Source organism: Sinohyriopsis cumingii, chromosome 8 (assembly GCF_028554795.1).
Source record: "Sinohyriopsis cumingii isolate HCF-2022 chromosome 8, ASM2855479v2, whole genome shotgun sequence".
NCBI classification, from domain to species: Eukaryota; Metazoa; Mollusca; class Bivalvia; order Unionida; family Unionidae; genus Sinohyriopsis; species Sinohyriopsis cumingii.
In genome coordinates, this window is record NC_142968.1 from 60,259,967 (window position 1) to 60,280,942 (window position 20,976).

Genomic DNA, 20,976 nt, shown 5'->3' on the forward strand with positions numbered 1-20,976 from the left:
TTGCTTCAAGAACTTTGTTATACTGCTCAAAACAATGATCAGAATTCTTTTTTATTTTTATTTTATTTTCACAATGTGAACACTGACCAAAAATATCTTATGATAACTTTTAAATGGCAATTTACAAATTTGTGATTTCAGATTAATGTATACACTTACAAAAAACACTAATGAATATACTCTTTTGGTTTTAGAACCAACATATGATTTCAAATTCTGTATGACTAGAATATGGTATTTTATGAAATAATGCTGGGGTTAGGATGTTCTTGCTAAAAAGCCATAGAAAGGCTTCAGAAGTACTTGGAACATGAATGCTTCCTGTGAATTTATTTCAAAATGATATCAAAAAGATGTGTTTGTGTTTGACCAACTACTAGAAAAGCTCCCAATGTGAAGTCACTTCAAAGCCAAATGTTGGCTGCAACATCTCAAACATCCCCAAGCTCATGCTAATGACAGGGATACCAACCCACCTCCCCCCAACACTCACTCTTGCACAACTATGGGATGAATTAGAAGGCCTCTTTGTGGAAAGCATCACAAATGAACCTGCTAGAGGTTCTTCAATGCATTCTGTGCCAGAGATGTAAGTTCTATTGATTTCAGGATTGCACATTTGCCAGCTGCAGTTAACGTAGACAAAGAAATGCAAGAATTTAATGGTGCCAAAGGTATATCTGGACACTGGGTTAAAAATTTCAGATCATAATAGGTATCCTGGCATACAAATGCCAACAATTCAAGAGGGCATGATCAATAAAAATCATTCTCCTCCCATCTCCAATTATGGACCTTTTTCTCACAAATAGAGTGTGGCAGGTCTCAAGGTGTCCTAATCTACTTTGACAAGTGACATGTTTCACCTTCATACCAACAGTTTATGTACAAAACATTTATTTGGCAAGTATCACTGCATGTGGACAATAGTGTTGCCCTCTAATTTATGATGTAAATGAAACATATGAATAAAGGCAACATTTAGTAGGAATTAAGACTGTGTTGACAGTCAAGTCATCAGTAAACTTGCTAGGAACTCTCTGGGAGTCTTGCTAGTACTCTAAAACATGTTTTTAGTTACACTAAAATATTTTAACAATTTAAATTTAAAACACTGCAAGGGATGGGTGGATGACAGGCAAAAGTAATGGGAGAGAAAGAGAGAGAAAGACAGCATGAAAGTTTTCAATGATAACATTTTATTAAATATTTAATAGTACACTGTGCTGTCTCTCATATCATTTTATTGAATGAAAGACCAAAAAATGTAATATGTTAAATGTGCACTACACGTTTAACTTATTGAGGGGAACATATCACAACATAAAATGAATAATCATTAAAATGCTATTCAGTGGTCAACTAATTTCTGCATTGAGGAAGTACTTCTCATCAAGACGCATCTCCAACAAAGCTTCAGGATTCTAAACTTTTAGTATATAAACCACATGCAAAAAAACCATGCAAAGCCAGTAAAATGTGAAATGTGGACAAGAGCAAAATTTCTTGTACAACTGGGATGCATAACATATATTTATATATATATATATATATATATATATATATATATATATATATATATATATATATGGACGCACATACATACTAAGAAAAAGAGAGAGCGAGCAGAGGGAGAGAGAGAGATGGCATGCTTACGTGTAGTGAAATCACATTCCAATATCAGGGCAAGCAGAAAAAAAGAGTTTGAAATTATATTCATCTCTATCACAACTGAAAAGAAACACATAAATAATAATAAATTCTCACTGACAATATATGAACTTAATACAAACCTGATCTAAATGATCAGCAGAGTGTAATTATTTCTTGTATGTTAAAGCCTGCAAGGAATATGTATTCATCACAGCAAACAATTCAAGCAAACATCAAACAATCTGTTACCAAAATGAGGCACACAATCATGTAGTATAAACTCAAAATATGCACAATTATTCACAAAATCTCAAGTGCATGTATGTATGTAAAGATTTGTATCAGCAAGAATAGATGAGTCTTGAAAGGAAAAGTATATTTGCTTTAAAGTACATAAAAAATGTTTGAATTTGTACTGAAAAATATTCACATGGACTTCTTGTGATGGACATACTCAAGCTAAAAATAATTTCATATGGATATTTTGCAACATGAATGCAATAACCGATACAAACTGTTGTTGTTGTTCTAGGGTTTAACGCCATTTTTCAGCACAAGATAGGCTATACATGGCAGCCAGTATAACTGGTGGAGGAAAAACCCTGGAAAACCCAGGGAAGAACAACCAACCCACGAGAAGCTACTGGCAGGCTTTCCCACGTACCCACGCTAGCTGAGCCTTGGACTCGAACCCATGCAGACAGAAGTGAGATGGCAGTGATCCGGAATGGTGAGCGCTTTAGACCACTCGGCCACTCGGGGCCCCTCATACAAACTGTGAAGAAAGCATCCTGGAATTGGGATTGCATCAGTGATTTAGTAAATTTGGTTCTCTCCATTCAGAAATCAAGCTTTTAATGGACTTAATATGTACTTTAAATAAAATCCTTATGTCCATTAATATTTTAAAAATTTCAAAGATTTAAAATGAAAATGAAATAATCTGGCTTACTGGTTTGAGAATTTATTCACAAGATAATATAATATTTTGAGCTGAAAGTGGACCTTTAACATCCTCTTACTATGTCTGCAAAAGTACTAATAATGACAAAAATATATACATGTTTCATTGCTTTTCTTATATTTCACATGGTCCGAATAAGCCTGCATTTGGTCTGAATCAACCTGTCAGAATCAGCCAGCCTACTTGTCCACTGCAGAAACACTGTACAGAAGCAAATGGGTAATTTCAATATTTGTTGTAAGTAATGCAGGTATGATTCATGATAATTTTTGTCCAATCTTAATTTTCTGGATGATAATGTCTACATGAATTTAAAAATGATCATTACATTTTCAGTTTTAGCAGGATTTTCAGAATCGCACATCCTTGATACAAACCTGGCAAGAATGAAATTATTTAAAAGTTTCTAGAAATGAAGCTGATCTACTATTAAATATTGCTGCTGTGACCTCAAAAATGACAACCTGCAACCTAAGGACTTGTTAAAAACTGCCAGATAGAATTAGACCAATTTAGATAGCAAACATCCTGTAATTAAGATAATTCAATCCTGTAGCCATTACAATGCCCCTACCCCCACAAAAAACAAGACAGGCTGCCATCAAAAAGAGCAAAACAATCTGCACACGAATTCCAGAAATTCAACCATGAGAATTTGGTCAATTGTGAAAGAACAAGTCCAGATTACCATTCTTTGCAAATCACACTTGCATAAATCTATTGGACTTGTATCAGTGGGTGAGCAATCAAAAGCCCACTTAGTCCTTTTATAACTTTAAAGGTCAGTGTCAATGGTCTTTCACACAAATGTACACTTATACAGTTTCAGATAGTCAAACAAACACCCCATAACTTTTCAAACCAAAAACATATCATACATATGGTCCAATATGTTTCTAATGGATCCATTTCTTGTCAAAATTGCTGTATATGCAGAAGAAAACTAAACTTTTGTGTAAAACATAAAGTGACTTTTCATACCACACAATTCAATCTAAAACAGTAATGCAATACATTTGTTTCCTAGCTTTTATCACAATAAGCTAAATGATAAAATTGTGAGCAAATGTGTCAGGATTATTTCAAGCTATGAACAGAACATGAAGAAACAGGAAACAACCCATTTTATTTTCCAAATTCATTACCATACCAACCTTTTAGAGACATGATACTTGTGAAGACAATGTGATAAGAATGATAAAACCCAGTCTCAGATTGATCTGGCAATCTACCCAAGGTCAGATGCGCTGCTGGTTCTAAGTTAATATTATAATGTGAGGGCCACAATAATGATAAGCCACCTGATCTATGGGCAAATCCAAACTTTTGGCCAAGTCCAACACATAAAACCAATGCTGCCACTACTGTCTGCAGGCTACCACTGCTAGTGTGTGGTACTGTTATCTCAAATTCTGCTAAAGGGGAAAAACAAGTATTGCCTGCTTGTAAATTTAAAGACATTATCTCTTTGTTTCCAGTCATGCCAGAGGCAATACAGGTACTGGAAACCTCTGTTAAGAACAGACTTCTGAAAGAAAGCATTAAGAAAGTCAGTTAAAAAAAGCCTTGCCTGATTTCTTAAAAGTATGATTGTAAAATTGCAAATGTCAAAAACTGGAAAAAAGTTAAATAAAAATGTCCTGTGTCAGTTTTTCAGAAATACAGAAATATTTTTCATTTTAAAAAAGAAAATGATATCATAAATATGACTGCCAAAAGCCTTTTCCAGTTAAATCAACCACCTGTTTTTGATATTTTGATTTGTTAATCAATTGATAAAGAAGCTGTCAACGTACTACATGTATCATAATCACAAGTTATGCTTACTATTAGACATTTTTCTTAGGACATAAAAGAAAGCCTGGCCTTAAAATCAACATTCTCTGGCAAGGTTCTCTGATGTTGTTTCTAGCATATTAAATGCTGTTTATTTCATCCAAATATCTTTTCAAATAGCATAAACAGATGTTTTAAAACATGCATCCTTTAAGTGAGATTGTGACCAAAAACACACTCAATATATAGGAATACATATCACCAAGTCCAAAGTTTGATTGCATAAATGTTATTACTAATCAATACACAAATTTAAGGAAAAACACACTGAGGTACAATATATTTGCCCACATTTCAAGTGTCATTCAAAATACAGATAACTGTGGTCTTGTTTTACTATTCCACCCATATAAATCACATACCATGTGAATCACTAACTGGGACGTGGTCAATATGTGAATGTAAATTGTGGTAGATCAGCGGGGCCCACTTAGTGTCTTTTCCCACGCCAACACACATGCAGCTGAGTTAGCTTGGACTAGGTGGGTATCTAACCCATGATCCTTGGATTATTAGTCCAATGCTCCACCAACTAGAATGTCACTTGTCCCTGAAGATAACTGAATTAAATGCAGCTGTCAGAAACACTATTATATATATATATATATATATATACACACACACACACCGCTCCCTCGATGACTCGCGCCCGGATAACTCGCGATCTCGCTTATAATGCGGTGTCTGTCTTGGCTCCCAATTTTTTCCAGAGAAAATGTATTTAAAATATCTTTAAAATATGCTGAACATGAAAAAATTACGATAAGAATTGATAAATTAAACCTTGATACATTGCTCGTTTTATCATCGAAAATGATGATTAATGCCCGTAAAAATATAATCCATATTTTGAAATTTGCAAGTTCTAAAGAAGAGTTAATTTCACTGATCTCGAAAACGCTTAATTACGCGTATTTGGACACCAATTTTTTATCTGGGACGCATAAAATCACTGAGGGTGGAGTCCTCCGTACACATGTAACAGGTGCGCGGGAAAATTCAAAGATTTGCCGGTCCTGTTTCAGCCACCTGCTTTGTGGGAAAATGTGTTGATCAGTTAACTGTGCTGATACTTACAATGACAGAATTCAGTGACTGAAAGACTCTTTGATGTACTGTTGCCATTTTATAAGAGTACATTTTTTAAAAAAAAGAACATGATGCAACAGCTAGGCGGCTAGTTCAAAGGCTTCGACTGGCGGCCGAGTGAGAAAATGTACTGATATTTAGTGATTGAATTCAGAGGCAGAAAGACCCAGTTTTAAAATCCTAGCGAGACCTCTGTTTAAAGATATCATATATTATGTAAGTTTTATGATAAATAGTTGTCAGTTTACTGTAAATAAACAGTCTGGTGAAATAGCGATCAATGAAAACTTCTGGTAAATGCTAACAGGTGGCAACAGAGAATGAAATAAACACCAATTAAACGTCTTCCTGTGTGAAAGTCACGTTCTAATTATTTAATTCCATTTCAGTGTAAACATTATAATCACAACATATTCTGTTCATTGAAAACATGAAAAGAGTCAATCGAACGTCACATCGAAACCCGTGAGCACTTCTGTGAGAACCTAATTACATGTACATGCCAGCTTTGTTTTGATCAACAACTTGGGGAAGTGTTTGTTGCATTAAAAAAAAACAATTACAAGAGACCTGGGGTGCTGGATTAAGGGTCTTGGAGCTGCCTTTGACGTAAAGCAAAACAGTAACAGAGACAACGACGATGATAGTGACTTTGAATGTTTCAGTGAAACTGATGTCATTAATGCCAATGCTGTTTGGGAGAAATTCATACAGACTCATGGTCCTGAGATGGGTGTTTCTCTTGATGATATGGAGGAATGGATTTGTGCTGACAATGATTGCCCCACAGCCGAATACATGTCAGATGAAACTATAATTATTTCTATAGCGAACAAATTTGCAGCAGAAGACGATTCTAACTGGAGTAACACAAGTGTTGAAAGTGATGCAGACGCAGATGTTGCACCCCCCCACCCCTCTGCACAGGAAGCAATCAAATATTTTGATACTGCCATTAGGTGGCTGGAGACCCAAAATGTTGACTACGTAAAGCTCATGCAGTTGAGAAATCTGAGGGATTTTGTTCGGCGGCAGAGAAACCAAGGAGTAACACACACCAAAAAAATTAACTGATTCTTTCAAAAAGTGAATTGATATTTGTCAAGCGTGGCACAAACGGCAAGTATTAACTTGTTCTAATTTACGTTGTTTTAAATTTGTAGACCAATTAAATATGTTAGTACTGATTAACCCTTGTTTTTTATTTTTTTTCCATTTTACTTCTATCGCATTCAAATCTATCTATCTATCTATCGTTCGATCGACACTGTTTCTCGAAAAGAGTCGATCTTTTGTATATAAAAAAAACGTCTAATTTGGATCAAACAATAAAACTAGAATGTATCCAATTCAACATAAAAATTAGTGATGTAGTACACAATGTGTGAAGTGGTACACATGTTAAGCGAACGGAAACCACGTGGAATCATGTTTTCGATGATCGCCTCAATATACTGTAATTTATCCTGAAATTAATGTTGTCCTATGAGGAAATAATAAAGTACACCGTTATGAAGAGATATTTATTAACAGTTAATCTCAGAACGATTATAAAGTGAGTATTCAACAGTATAATCTGCCTACCCCACCCCCTTATTTTTCCGTTATGTCGTCAATCACTTTATTGGTTTGGGGCTTATTTTATAGGTCCCTCGATAACTCACGCCTCATATATATATATATATATATATATATATATATATATATATATATATATACATATTAGTAATAGTTCAATACATGTATTCTGATTTGGCAACAAATATGAATAATGAATATTTTATAACAGCCTCTTTAAAGAGGTTATAAATTATATGGAGTAATACATTTTCCAAGGTTCATTTCCATAACCTTTCATTATCAGGAGCTGTGCCTGGAACATGGTGAGAAAGTATTGTAATTTCTATACATCTTTACATTTTAAGCAAAGGTTTGCAGAGGGTTAACCTATTGATAATTGCTAATTAATCTGATTTATTCTAATCTGGTTATAATTAAATTCCTCATTTATGCAGCCATTTAAAAAAAAATATAAACCAGTTAATATACGGTTCTATTATGTCTTTGGCTGTGGGAAATTTATTTTTGTCTACAATTTTGTTATTTTAAAGTTTCTGTTGAAAACAGCAGAAGGGTTATATGTTACCATGTTTAAAAATTTGTATCAGACTTGAAATATACTTTTATCATCAGGATCTTGGATGGGCTTTGATATATATTAATGAGATGCTATTACATTTAATTGACTAACGTATGTTACCATACTGAAAGTCATATTTCTGATTTGATTAAGATCAAACTTGGAATGTATCCTTGATTTATAAGCACATTAATGATATTTATTTTTAATCCGATTGATTAACACTCTGGAAGCCATATTTCTGATCCAATTCTATCAAACATTGTAAATGGACTTATATTTTAAAGATCTTTGATGATGTCGAAAATGAGCAAAGTCAATGCATATTAATGAGGCGACCATGCATCTGATTGGCTGAACTTGTTACCAATCTGGAAACCATATTTTTCATCCAATCAATTTTGACCAAATTCAAATAAAGGCTTATACAATCTTGATTGTGCATGAGCTTGATAATGCAAGGGATCCATGCACATTAATGAGCTGATCTTATATGTTATTGTTAACTTGTTACCACTCTAAATGCTATTTCTGATCCAATTGTGATCAAACTTGATAAATGGGATTATATCATCAATATCTTTGATCAAAATCCATGAAAATTATTAAGGTAATTTTGCACTAGATTGAGCATATCGACATGTTAGTGAATCTAGTTCTTATTACATTTTTTTAACCAAAGCTGGTAAATAGACTTTTATCATCAATGCATTTTATTACGATTAAGATTTACACATATTAATAAGGTGATCTTGTATATGATTTGCTGAGTGCCTTACCTCTATGGATATTTCTGTTGATTTTAAAGCAAATGGTAAAAAGGCTAACCTCATAAAAGTTGCTGGATGATATGTCATATTGGTTAGGCTAATGTATATTTGTTAGATGATCTTGCATCTGATGGGATGAGGATTTTTACCATCCTAGAGATTGCAGTTTTCATTGGATTTTGATCAAACTTGGTAATTAGACCCATGTCATCAAGATCTTGGTTAAGTATGAATATGATTGAAATCCATACATATTAACGATGTGCCCTTGAATCTGACTGGCTGAGCTCTTCAGGACTTTAACATCATCTCTCATGAGATATTAATTAAACCTGTTAAATAGTTTTATATTATCAACATGATGATTTTGATTATGAGCAAGACCTATGCATTCTATTAAGGTCATATTTATCTTATTGGCTAAGTGAGATCTGCACATATTTAATATTGCACTTTATATCTGATTGGCTAGTATATATAGCATATATTTCTTATCCACTTTCTATACAACTTGGATAAATTAGTTTATATCAGCAGGATCAATTATCAACAAAAATTATGCATTTAAATTATATCTTAGAAAAAGGTAAAGTTCTTAGCCACTAAATATATACAAATCTATCATTAAAATAAAGTGCCATAATTTCAGTTCAGTGCAGAGTTGTTCCTGAGTTTCAAAGTGTCATCCATGCCTTTTAATCACTAATGTCTTCTCCTTACCCTCCACAAATTCAATATTATAATCTAAAATAATAAAGAAAATTCATAATTTTGACTTTACATGCATATCACTGATTTTGTCTACTTTTTAGAAAACATGATAAAAAAAAGAAAAACCATATTTCACAACACAGGGTGCATTTTACTTTACTTCATTTGACAACATTATTAGTCAGCATTCTTACATAATCTTAAATATTGATTTTCTGTTCTGTAATTGCACTTTTAGTTTTGCAGACATATATTTGTTCAACATTTATATATCTGATATAATAATGGACTAAAAATGTGCAACCCAAACCAAAATTGCTGTTGTTGTGGGGTTTAACGCCATTTTTCAGCACACGACAGGCTATACATGGCACACATGGCAGCCAGTATTAATGGGAGAGGAAGAACCCAGGAACACCCCGGAAAGAACCACCGATCCATGAGAAGCTACTGAAAGCTTTCTCACATACCCACACTGGCCGAATCCAAGACTCAAACCCAAGCAGACAGAGGTGAGATGGCAGTGATCTGTAAAGGAGAGCGCTTCAGACCACTCAGCCACTCGGGGCCCCGAAATGGATTACAACAACATGTAACCATGTTTACCTCTATGGCAAAAGCATTTCATTTTTAGATCAACATTCCAAAATCACTAATCATTGGTATTCCAAGCACTTTCAGGATATCAGCAAATACAACTAAAAGCACTAAGCTGTTGTTACCATCCTTAAAGGTCACCGGCCATCATCTGCCATTTTTTTTATTATATCATATTTGTATTAAGCGAGTAAAAGTAGTCATACTTGCACAAAAAGATTAAAAAAAATTATGAAGTGTCAAGATGATATAATAATTTAATTATTCAAAATATAAGTATAGAATTCTGTTACCTCCCCTTAGCTAAGATTTCCCACCTAAAGAGGACACCAACCGGAAATGACATACATTTATCCCTGGAAGAGAAAGTACATGCTTCTTGCTGTTGAAAACAAACACTACAGACTATGGAAGGGGAACATTTAGATGAAACTATTGAAAATGAATTTACAGTTCAGCCTTATATGTATGAGCCTATGCCAGCCAACGACGAAGAGGAAGCCGAATCATCGGATTCCGAGTCTGACACAATATATAACGAGCAATATGGGAACAATGAAGTAAACCGAGTTGGGAATGTTGACAGTTAATTATTCTTTTATTTCTATAAGTTTTATTACAAGAGACGATAATGAGAATTTTGAATAACTATTTGTTTTCCACACCCCAACAGTTTGTCCCACAATGTAAACAAATTGTACACGATCGTATCTCCACTACCCCTGCCCACTAGTCCAGAGCTTTTAACAAGGAATTTCAGCCCATACTGTAACATTATAACACACACAGCCCACAATCAATTGACCGATACTCTTTATTTCATTGTATTTAACCCTTTTCACAGACCAGATATTTTAAAATAAAAAAAATACAGTATATACATACATTGATACAAACGTGTGTTAAAAACTCCGTAATCTGCGGCAAACTCAGTATGTCTTCTTGCCAAATAGGAATATAAGAATTGCTACAATTTATTGTACTGCCTCATTTTTCATGTTTTCTATTGAGAAGATTAATATTACACTAACGCAGTACTATTTCATAGACTAGCTTTATGGTCATACTTTCTTGGTAACATAATTCAATACTGAAGCTAGATAAAATTATGCGCTCCGTTCCCAATCCATCCCTGCTGATCATGATCTTCTAAGCAACAAAATTCTTTATTGAAACTAATTTTTTAAAAAGAAAAATATTCACTTACATGTCACCTTTTAAAATGCAGGATTATAGATTACACTCTACATTTCATCATTAGGATCAAATACTCTTATTGGTGTTTTAAAAAGTCCTCTTTTTCCCCAAAAGTGACACTCTTCCTATTATGAGAAATTATTACCTGGAGTGTAAATTGTGCTTCAAAAATATAATTCCCATATTATCTTCCAGTAGACTTTTTAGCATGTTGCAAAATTCATTACCTCCATCTGAAGCACTCCTCCAATTTTACCAACAAAAAAATAAACATTTTGTTCCATTAATTTCAACCTAAAAATTGTGAATTGTGTCTCAATTAGTCAAAAGTATTATTTTCTTACACTTCTTTCATGTAGCATGTTTATGTTAGAAGCAATATTTTAAACTTTTTTAGGCTGATAATTATGGTATTTTGATTTTGTAGCATATAGGTAAAAATATTTTCACTTTTAGGTTTTTGTGTAACAACTGTCATCCAGTGGAGATGCAGTTAGAGTCCATGTGCTGAAAACATTATGAGGAATTGCAGTGTAAGCTGGAATCAGTTTCTGACTGCACTACTCCGCATGAAGGGTTCCTGGGAAATTGTCTCAACCCAGATGTTTTAGAAGTGTCCTTATACGAATTTCAACAGGCCAATGGACCCATAAGTGATGAGGAGTCAATACATGAGTAAGTTAATTGTTTCAGAATTCAACTGTAGAGCTGCAAGCACAAAAAATATCACAGCAAATTTATTTATATTAAAAATATAAAATACAGAAAGAACAAATAATAATAAACAAAGTTTTGATATATTTAATTTATTCAACCATCCAATAAGAAGTTAGATTTGTCAGTAAAACTCTCATGGTAATGAGGGATTACACAGCTGACAGTTTATTTTTTTATTTTCTGTGACTTGCCAAGTATGACAGGCAGGTACTACCAGCATGTGCTGTGAATGCCACCAGAATCAGGTTTCCTTTGGAGAACTACAAGGGTTTGAGTATGCCAGAGACTTCTGACTGCAAAATCTTGATATGTGCATGGTAATGGCTTCTTCTTTGAGAACTTTATTGGCTGTGCTGGTGAGAGGTGGTAGTGACTGGAGATGCCTTGAAGATTCCTCTTGTGCCTCTCTGTGAGAATTGTATTTTTGATGAAGAATGATTAATTCGTCCAACAGAGTAGACACATATTCTGTTTAAAAGAAATGAACTTATGAATATTCATTCCTATTCAAGACAATTTTAAATTTCTAAAACATTTTTAAGATATGATAAAAAAGAGAATATACTGTATCATAAAGCGATGAAAGTGTTTATTCATAGACGTTCTAGATATTAGGCAAATTAATTCTTGCACAAATTTCGTAGTATTTTTGGTGAGAAGCAATTGTTATTGTGTACAATAGTTGCATGATTATCAATTATTTATCCAGCAGCTATAAGAAAACTTTGAACTGTGAAATTCAACTACGTACTAACCATGGAGTACATAAAGATTGTAGTTAAGCACTAACCATAGGAACAATCTTCCTTCACCAACTTCAGCACATACTGACCAGCCTTGTATTTGGGGTATGACAACTTAAACCTCAACTGTCCCTCTTTGTTCACAGCCTGAACTCTCTCTGCATTGCAGCATGTGTGTAGAGCTGCCAAGGGCAACCTACAAGAATGATAAGAGATTGTTTTTTAAATGCAGTTTATTTATCTCTATATATTCAAAATAAAGTGTCATTCAAGATTTAGTTCATAGTTATTTTAACTTTTTTATCATTTGTAATACTGAATTCAAAAATATATCTCAACAAAATGATCTGCACACACTTTTATTTGAATTCTCAATAGCATTAATGTACTGTTATCTTCTACATGAATTTCTGAGCACAAGACAGAGTGATCTGTAATTCCTTGCCTTTGTTTCATTCCTGGATAGGAGAAGCTCACAAACTTTGGGGCAAACTGACAGACAACCTTGTGTTGTGCCTCAAGCTGGGAGGTCTGTTCTGATGTGGAGAATTTGCTAATATTATTCAGCAGTCTTCTTTTGGATATCAACAGTTCTAGCTCTTTGTGTGCCTTAAGAGTCTGAAATATGACAAATGCATTGCCCTTAAGTATTATAACTGATTGTAATACTTAACTGCAACAGACACAACATTGTTGTAAACAAACTGCCAGAAGCTTACATTATTAAAAGTATGCAAGAATTAAAACAAATGAAAACAGGAACTAAAAAACACAAGCATTGCTATTGACAATATATATTATTTCCAATTTATGAGTGCAAGGTATTTTTGATAATTTAATTTTTATACCATTGCCTTATGGTAAATGAAGTACTGTAAAGTATAAGTAATGATTCTGAATAATATTACCTGCTTTGATCCAGTTCCACTCTATAGAGCCATGGACAAAATATGGGAATTTTTCACCATGACCGTCATGTTTATTGGCCACATGATTAACAATTGACGTCCATTTCTGTTCCACTGCATCACCATCACCACCACTGGATGCTGCACAGTAGTATAGGTGATTTGATATGGACTGTGTCCACTGACTAATAATTTCACACCCCTTCTTCTTCCCTAGACTGCTAAGCTGTTGTTTCATAGCTGGAACAAATGACTTAATATTGTTAGTTCTATGTATAAACTGGTTGATTGCATTTCAGGCCAAGAACATAATTATCAAATTTTCTTTTACATTTAAAATTCAGAATTTAAAAAAATTATAAATAGCAAAATTAGAACCAAACCACTGCATATATGAAATAAATGATATTTAGTAGGCAAGTTTGTTAGCATATAAAGAGGAATTTTCAAACACAGACTCAGTGCAGTATTAGTTTACATGTTTCACAAACAAATCTATTCATGCAGCTTTTTTATTTGCATACTGGATATCAATGCAATTTTCATCAAAGAAATGATGTGTGCCACTAAAATCTGTGAAAATAACAAAAAAAGTTGCGTCAAGCAGCTCTCCTACACAATATATTTGGCTTTCTTCATGCTATTTGCCTCCTCTTCAAGTATTTCATCACTGAAAGAAAAATAAATAGTCAACTACCTTCTGCTGTTAGGCAATAATACAGATTACTGAACTTCATAATTCTTTACAACACAATATTGTAAATGTTTATAGTTATTTACATACAAATTGTTCTCTGATTTTGAATGTGACTTGATCAGATTTAGAAGACTTTTGTACAACTTTTTGGTGCAAAATCTAAACTATAATGTTACTTTATCACATACCATACTTGTTCTTCTTCCTCATAATCCAGATCAGCATAGTCTCCATCACCTGGTTCCCAGTCTGGATCAGTTTCGTTACTGTTGACTAACTCTCCCCACTCCTCCGCATCAAAGAAATGTTCCTCATCTTCTACCACTGGATGGTAATCAGGGTCTGGAAACTGTGAACTTTTGTCAATAAAGCATGTTGGTTTATCTGGGCCACATGCAACTGATTTCATCTCTGGCAATGCTGTCATACCAACTTCCCTTTCTTGAGGCTTGACCTGGGATGCCTTGTTCACTGTGGGCCTATGCAGAAAAGTCTTAAAAGAAAAATTACAAACCCATGAATAGTGACGAATATCTACTATCATTAAATTCAAACTTTACATCAACATTAGTTCCACAATTATTTGCATTTTTCTTGTGGAAAGACTAAAGCATGAGGGACAAGTGAGCACAATGTCATATGCACAACAGTTTATATAAAAATGTGTATGTATTTTCTTCCTGAAGACCACTAAGCAGAATTCCTTTGGATTATGCACTTTTGATACAGATCTTGATACATATTTGTGAATATACATTCTATTATTAGCATGCCACAAACAAAGTAAATTATCAAAAATGCATTGTACTCAACAATCAAAGTGAGGTCTCATCATTTTAAAACTTCATGTGAACAAAATATAACAGTAATTATATTTTATCCATCTAGTACCAAGGAGATATGAAATTTCCAGCCTGGATTTATTGTCGTATCCAAATTTAAAACATATGATAACGAGAAAATATGTGCATGAGAATTGTCTTTGTGTTTGCAAACAGTTATACAAAGAAAAATATAATCAAAATTTAATTGTAGTGTTTTTTTTACCTCTGTTGTTTGAGAGCCTCTTGACATATGGCCTGATGATGCATGCTGGAAATCAAGACCAATTTGATAATTCAGAGTCTGACCCTCGTGTTTCCATCCCTGGTGTAGTAGCTCTTCCATATGACACTGCTCCTCTGTGAACTGTCTTTGTTCAGCTGCAGCCTCAGCATGTCGGGAATCATGCTTTTCCAGCAGTTCATCAACAGTCTACAAATCAAAATTAAAATGATAATGAGCACAGTTTATGGGGCACTCTATGAAAACTGACAACTGATTATTTAAATCAAATGGGATAAGTTTACCACTGCTGTTTTTGGTAGCAAAAATTATTACTTTTAAATTAAAAGTTTTACTGATTAAATTTGAGTCTGAAAAGTTATGACAGGACTGGATGTACAACCAATGAAAGCCTGAAAAACTCCACTAGACATTGGGATTTTAAAAATAGGCTGATTTAATGTAAACTAGCCACTGTGCTTGTATATATATACATATATATATATGATCGATTCAACAGATTTGTACACCTGCTGTAATGATAAACGTCCTACACTAATACCTCATATTTCGAGTACATATTCGTTATAATAATGCTGAATAGTTTGTTCGAGATCTACACGTTTCACATTCAAAAAGTATTATGATTATTTTAAACATTAATATTTTACATCTGCAGTAATATTACTGTACTGTAATCTTTATTTGATATATTTTACTTACGCTCTTTCTATCCCACTTCTCATATGCATCATAGAGCTTTCTGCGTGATTTCGGTAGTCCAAATTTCTCTGGTGACAGAAGGGTTTTCTTCTTAAATTCAACAGTCTCTGGGAAAATTGTAGGCACTGCCATCTTTATCAAATTCAATTTCATTTGAACACTAATTGATTTCATCACGGAAGGAGGGTGTAAAAAGCAACTGTCCTCAAAATGCCGTATGCACAGGCGGGATGTTGCAGTTGGTATAAACAGTATAACTTTCCCATCCCTCACTCTACTGGACCCAACAGCTTCAATCCACTTTTTCCGGTAGACATGGTCTTCCGGAAAAAGAAAGAACCCTTTTGTTCCATCATCGCTCTTTTCGTTACATCCATAATCAGCATAGTGCACTACGATCATTAAGATGTATCACGCAGACATTTATGTGGGGAAATTCAACGCATGAATGGCTAGGTTGAACTGATGGGATAAATGTATGTCAAATCCGTCTCTGGCATGAGGAAATTACTGATTGTTCACGGAGATTGCAGAGTACGTTTTTTCATTAAAAAAACGGATATTTTAGTCTAATTAAACATTTGTATGGTGTACATAATTATATAACAAATGCATTTCTATTATGACTATAATAATATTGCACTTCTGTACAATATAGGTGGTCGATGACCTTTAAGACCTTAATCTGAAAAAAATCATGTAAATTGGTCAAATACTTTTCAAGTTATGACCATTCAAAGTTTTTGAGGGACTTGGGAAATTTGTGATCCCCACCGAAAATGGGATTACCATCAACTTCGGATGAGTAAAAAAAAAATCTGAAGCTATACAACAGTGGCATTTACTGCAAAGCTAGGCAAGTCCCTTGATATTCATGAAATGCAAGTACTACAATCACACACAAAAAATCCTTTTTATTAGGTTCACTCTAAAACAGTAAAACCACAGAGGGTGGCCTTACTGGAAAAGCCAGAAATTGAGCTTTTCCATGACTTTGCAACCAAGCTATAATAAAACTATGACATTTAAATGCAAATTAAAGTATGTTCCTGCGTGAAAACCTTCTGAAAACAAAGCCCAATATTTTCTGGGTCAATGGGTATGAAACTTTTGCCGTACAAGATCATAGAAATCAGGAAAAAGTGTAAAAATTTGAATGTCTGAAAAAACATATGCAAAAACAATTTTCGAAAGGTCACAACTTTTTTATTTATTAACAGATAATACTTCTTGTACCAAAATGCATTGTAATATATGAAGAATGCATGCAATAGACAATGAGTATCAACCTTAGTGTGAAAACAGGTTTAAAAGCAGAAGCAATATCTGAAAATAGGCAAAAATAACAATTTTCAAAAGTTTACAACTTCATCAATTAGTAACTGATTTTGATAGGATTTGCACCAAAATGGAACATATTATACCCTTAATGCATACATACTAATAAAATGTAATTATGATAAAGCAAAGACAGGTTACAAAGCAAGAACCATTGACAAAATCTTTCACTATGACTAAAGTTTTGAAGATGATGTATACTTCAGGCAGTAGATAAAATTGTAAATGTCATAAAGGACTGCTTTCTTTAAAATAATCAGAAAAGTAACAGCTTTAACAAAGTTTTAGCTTGAGAATTTTATTCTACTGTATTCTGTTGGTTAATGTGTCCAATATTTTTAACTTTCCAAGTTCGGCCATCGCTTGAAACTGGTTGTACATTAAAGTTCCAAAACATGACTTAACCTTGGCAATGTCGTCACTGGCTGGCCATTTGAAACGATTGGTTTTGGTTTTCATCTGGCATAAAATCTATATGAGTGTCAGATCAGGTTGGTGTACTTCCAACACTTGTTCAATGTAATATTGGTCATCGTAATACACAGCTACCAATGTGAAGCAGTATGAGGATAAGATGTCTCAGGATAGGGTTTCTTAATCCACTCATAAACCTGAAATGTATAAGTGTAGAAAAAGATAAGTCAGATGCACTTGAACTGATGACTGCAACAAAGCAAAAGGAAAATATTTAGCGAAAGCATTTAAATAAATTTGTGTAGATCATTTGTTCAACCCAAAATAGTTTTTTGTTTACAAAAATGGTCCTGTTTTGTGGTTGAGCACTGTTTGTTCTTTGATTTCCTAAACGAGGCCGAATTAATACACAGATAAACAGTTTCAAAGTGCACATGCATACACTGTAGAGTAATGCAAGCGCTCTTGTTCTTGAATTGTGAGAAAAAAATAAAATAATGGCATTAACGTGTGCTGTGAAGCTTTAACTGTAGGAAGACAAGTCATATTTAATTAGGCTAATAAAAAAAAAATTAAAAAAATGTTTTCAGTTGGCGAAATGTCCCTGTTTTTCATTGCCGACTCTCAACTTTTTCCCCAATGGTATAAAATTTGTCTTCTTAAAAAAACACATTGCCGAAATTGATTTGTATATCTATAGTCTGACTATATATCCCAGTTTGTTTGTACCCCCCTACTGATTTCAATAATGAAAACGATTAATGTGAATAAAAAAGGTACACAGAACTAAGTCAACTGAATTATTGATTTATAATTCTAACCTGACTGTGACCAGAATGGCACTGGCATGCCCTGCCTCTTCCATGCTTAACAGACTTTCCCAACAAACAAACAGGTTGGTATAGTAATGCTATAACTGAGCTGGTTTTGTCCAGTACTTTGAAGTGCTGGAAATATTATTTAATTTATAGATGTTTATTTAAAAAAACGAAGAAAAAAAACTGCCTAACCTAATTTTAATATTAACTTGTGTCTAAATATCTTTTCTTACCAGTATTTAAAACCGAATTTAAATTATTTTCATACATCATGAAGTTGTTTGTTTTCATTTAGAACTAACTGCAAGATCACAAGTTTATTTCTTGTTTACTGTCATTTTATACTGAGCCCAGAAAGGTTACTCGTACATTCAGGCTCTACTAAGCAAATGGTGGCGCTGATGAAACCATTCATCTGTGTATTCATTTCACACAAGGTATTTAAAATGAATTAGGTACTTTTAGCTACATTTAATGATGCTGACATGAAAATTTACCGAGTTGGTACAGACTGGAAAAATTAGAAATGCCATGTAGATATATAAAATTAGAAATTGGGGATAGGTCTCGTAGTTTTAGCATACTAAAATGCCAGTCTATAGCACAGGGATTCGTTACAATGAAAATTTGGAGTATCCATCATTGAATCAAGGGATGGTCCTGTGTTATATTGTTACTGGTTAGAACCGCCATCACTTGATTCAAGGACATATACTCCAAATTTTCTTTGTAACGAACCCTTGTGGTTTATAGCTCAATTTACAATGCCCTTTAATTGTTAATAAACACATCCTAAATTTTAGACATTGCTCAAAATTAAAAACCAAAAGAAACAAAGTAAAAATAAATTAAAAAAAGGGTAACAGAGCCCATTTTCCTCTCGGTGAATCATGTTTACAAACAGTAAGGTCAAAGGTCACAAATTTATTGCTATCCAATTCAATCTATTAATTATTATTTGCTCGGTCACATACAAGAAGAAAAAAAAATTATGTCAACAAATTTGCTTTAAATACATAAAATAGCATGCCAAGCTTCATCTGAGGCCATTCATGCATGCGCATTTCATGTGTAAAAATGAATGCCAAGGAAATCAGACTCGAAAAGTTTTCCTTGAACTGTAGAATAGGACCTCCAATTAATGACTTCAAGTACTCAAAATACAGATATAAGGACAAAAATAAAAATAAAACATTAAAAATGAATCATTTTACTTACAAACTAGCGATAAATAATCCATGGATTGAATATCGGAGGTCATAATACATCTTGGATTTACGTCAAGTCATGTGGCATAAGCATTCGGCCAGCCATTGCATATAGCTTATTCCCAGCATACTTTAAAAAGGGTGGTGATCTCTCGTGATGTCACGTAAAAATTACCGCTGTTCATACAGAAATAAAGTATAATGAAAACACTTTAAAATGATATAAAATTTTGTATTTTAAAATTAAGATTTACCTGAAAAATTGTCATTTTGAAGTTTCATCGTGTAAAATTTGAAGCCAAACAAAACGATTTTCACCAATGGTACTCGACATGAGCTCGATGTCGAGGGGAAAAAAAAACAATAATCTGAAGGAGAACAAAAGTTCATACAGTGTGACAAAAATACATTAGATTACCCCAATGATACATTCTGACATAGGACCCTCTCTATCATAATATATAAGAGAGAAGGTATGTAACTTCCAAATACTTTGTTCCACCCATGACCCTCGATTTCCTTCTGTCATTTCCGTCCTTAAAGGCTCACGTCCATACTATATGGCTTGTTTTATTCCTGAGATATTTTTCTATTCATCAAACCATCACTGACTTTTCTGCGTTATACCAAATTGAAGTTACAGGCTCCGAAACATGAGAATTTTGCGACTTTTGTCTCTTGTGTCAAATGCTGCAGACAAATCAAGGAGGGTGAGGACTGTAATCTTTCCGCTATCCAAAACAGAAAGAATGTCATTAACTACTTTTAGAAGAGTAGTTTCAGTACTGTGGCAAGGGCAATATGCAGATTGTACATTGCTAAAAAGACTGGTTGAATTCAGTTGAGATACAAGCTGGGACAGAACAACCTTTTCGAAGATTTTTTTTAAGAATGGGAGATTAGAAACTGGGTGTTAGTTCTTTAAATCGTTATGGTCTAGTGTTGGTTTCTTCAGCAGAGGCTTTACAATGGCAGTTTTGAAAAATGATGGGAATCCCCCCAGTGAGAGAGAGGTATTAATAACATCAGTTAGTGAAGGCAATGCTGGATCTAAGCACTCAACCAACAGTGATGTTGGAGTTGAATCAAGTTCACATGACTTTGGTGCACTCTTCATCAGGATTGTAAGGACAAAATCCATTGAGACAGGTTCAAATGCTGCTAATGGTTGCTGCTCAAATTCTGTATCCCAACTGTATGGTGACAACAAGTCAATTGAAATTGTGGTATCAAGCTTACCTCTAATGGTTTGTACTTTGTCATGGAAGAAATCTGCAAACATGTCTGGAAGGTTGACTGGATAGAAGGTACATGTAGTTGAAAGTGGTGTAGATTTGTTCCTTGACATCAGCTTGTTAGTAATCTCAAAGAACTCTTTGCAGCTGGAAATTTCCATGTTCTTAGTAGTG

At 33.8% G+C, this 20,976-nt stretch overlaps 3 protein-coding genes across 5 annotated transcripts in view; all 3 read right to left on the reverse strand.

The window, feature by feature from the left end:
- The window catches only part of LOC149793644 (uncharacterized), a 106,904-nt gene that overhangs the window by 80,570 nt on the left and 5,358 nt on the right, over nucleotides 1-20,976 (reverse strand). For 2 of the 3 annotated variants that reach the window (XM_089967623.1, XM_089967624.1), the window contains exons 2-4: nucleotides 19,578-19,744; nucleotides 17,533-17,738; nucleotides 1,657-1,731 (exon numbers count right to left, since the gene is read on the reverse strand). In XM_089967623.1, coding sequence (XP_089823749.1) covers nucleotides 1,657-1,720 — 64 coding nt within the window. In that variant the 5' untranslated portion in view covers nucleotides 1,721-1,731; nucleotides 17,533-17,738; nucleotides 19,578-19,744. The remainder of the gene's footprint in view (nucleotides 1-1,656; nucleotides 1,732-17,532; nucleotides 17,739-19,577; nucleotides 19,745-20,976) is intronic. The other variant, XM_089967625.1, reaches the window with a different exon arrangement.
- LOC149793645 (uncharacterized) lies at nucleotides 11,801-16,191 on the reverse strand. Its single transcript, XM_089969027.1, has 6 exons — nucleotides 15,790-16,191; nucleotides 15,195-15,276; nucleotides 13,322-13,565; nucleotides 12,863-13,030; nucleotides 12,465-12,613; nucleotides 11,801-12,142 (listed from the first exon to the last, which is right to left on the reverse strand). Exons 1-6 carry the CDS (start codon nucleotides 16,189-16,191, stop codon nucleotides 11,916-11,918), a joined length of 1,272 nt encoding a protein of 423 aa, XP_089825153.1. The 3' UTR covers nucleotides 11,801-11,915.
- On the reverse strand, nucleotides 14,181-15,347 carry LOC149793646 (uncharacterized). Its single transcript, XM_089966443.1, has 2 exons — nucleotides 15,070-15,347; nucleotides 14,181-14,515 (listed from the first exon to the last, which is right to left on the reverse strand). Exons 1-2 carry the CDS (start codon nucleotides 15,187-15,189, stop codon nucleotides 14,195-14,197), a joined length of 441 nt encoding a protein of 146 aa, XP_089822569.1. The 5' UTR covers nucleotides 15,190-15,347; the 3' UTR covers nucleotides 14,181-14,194.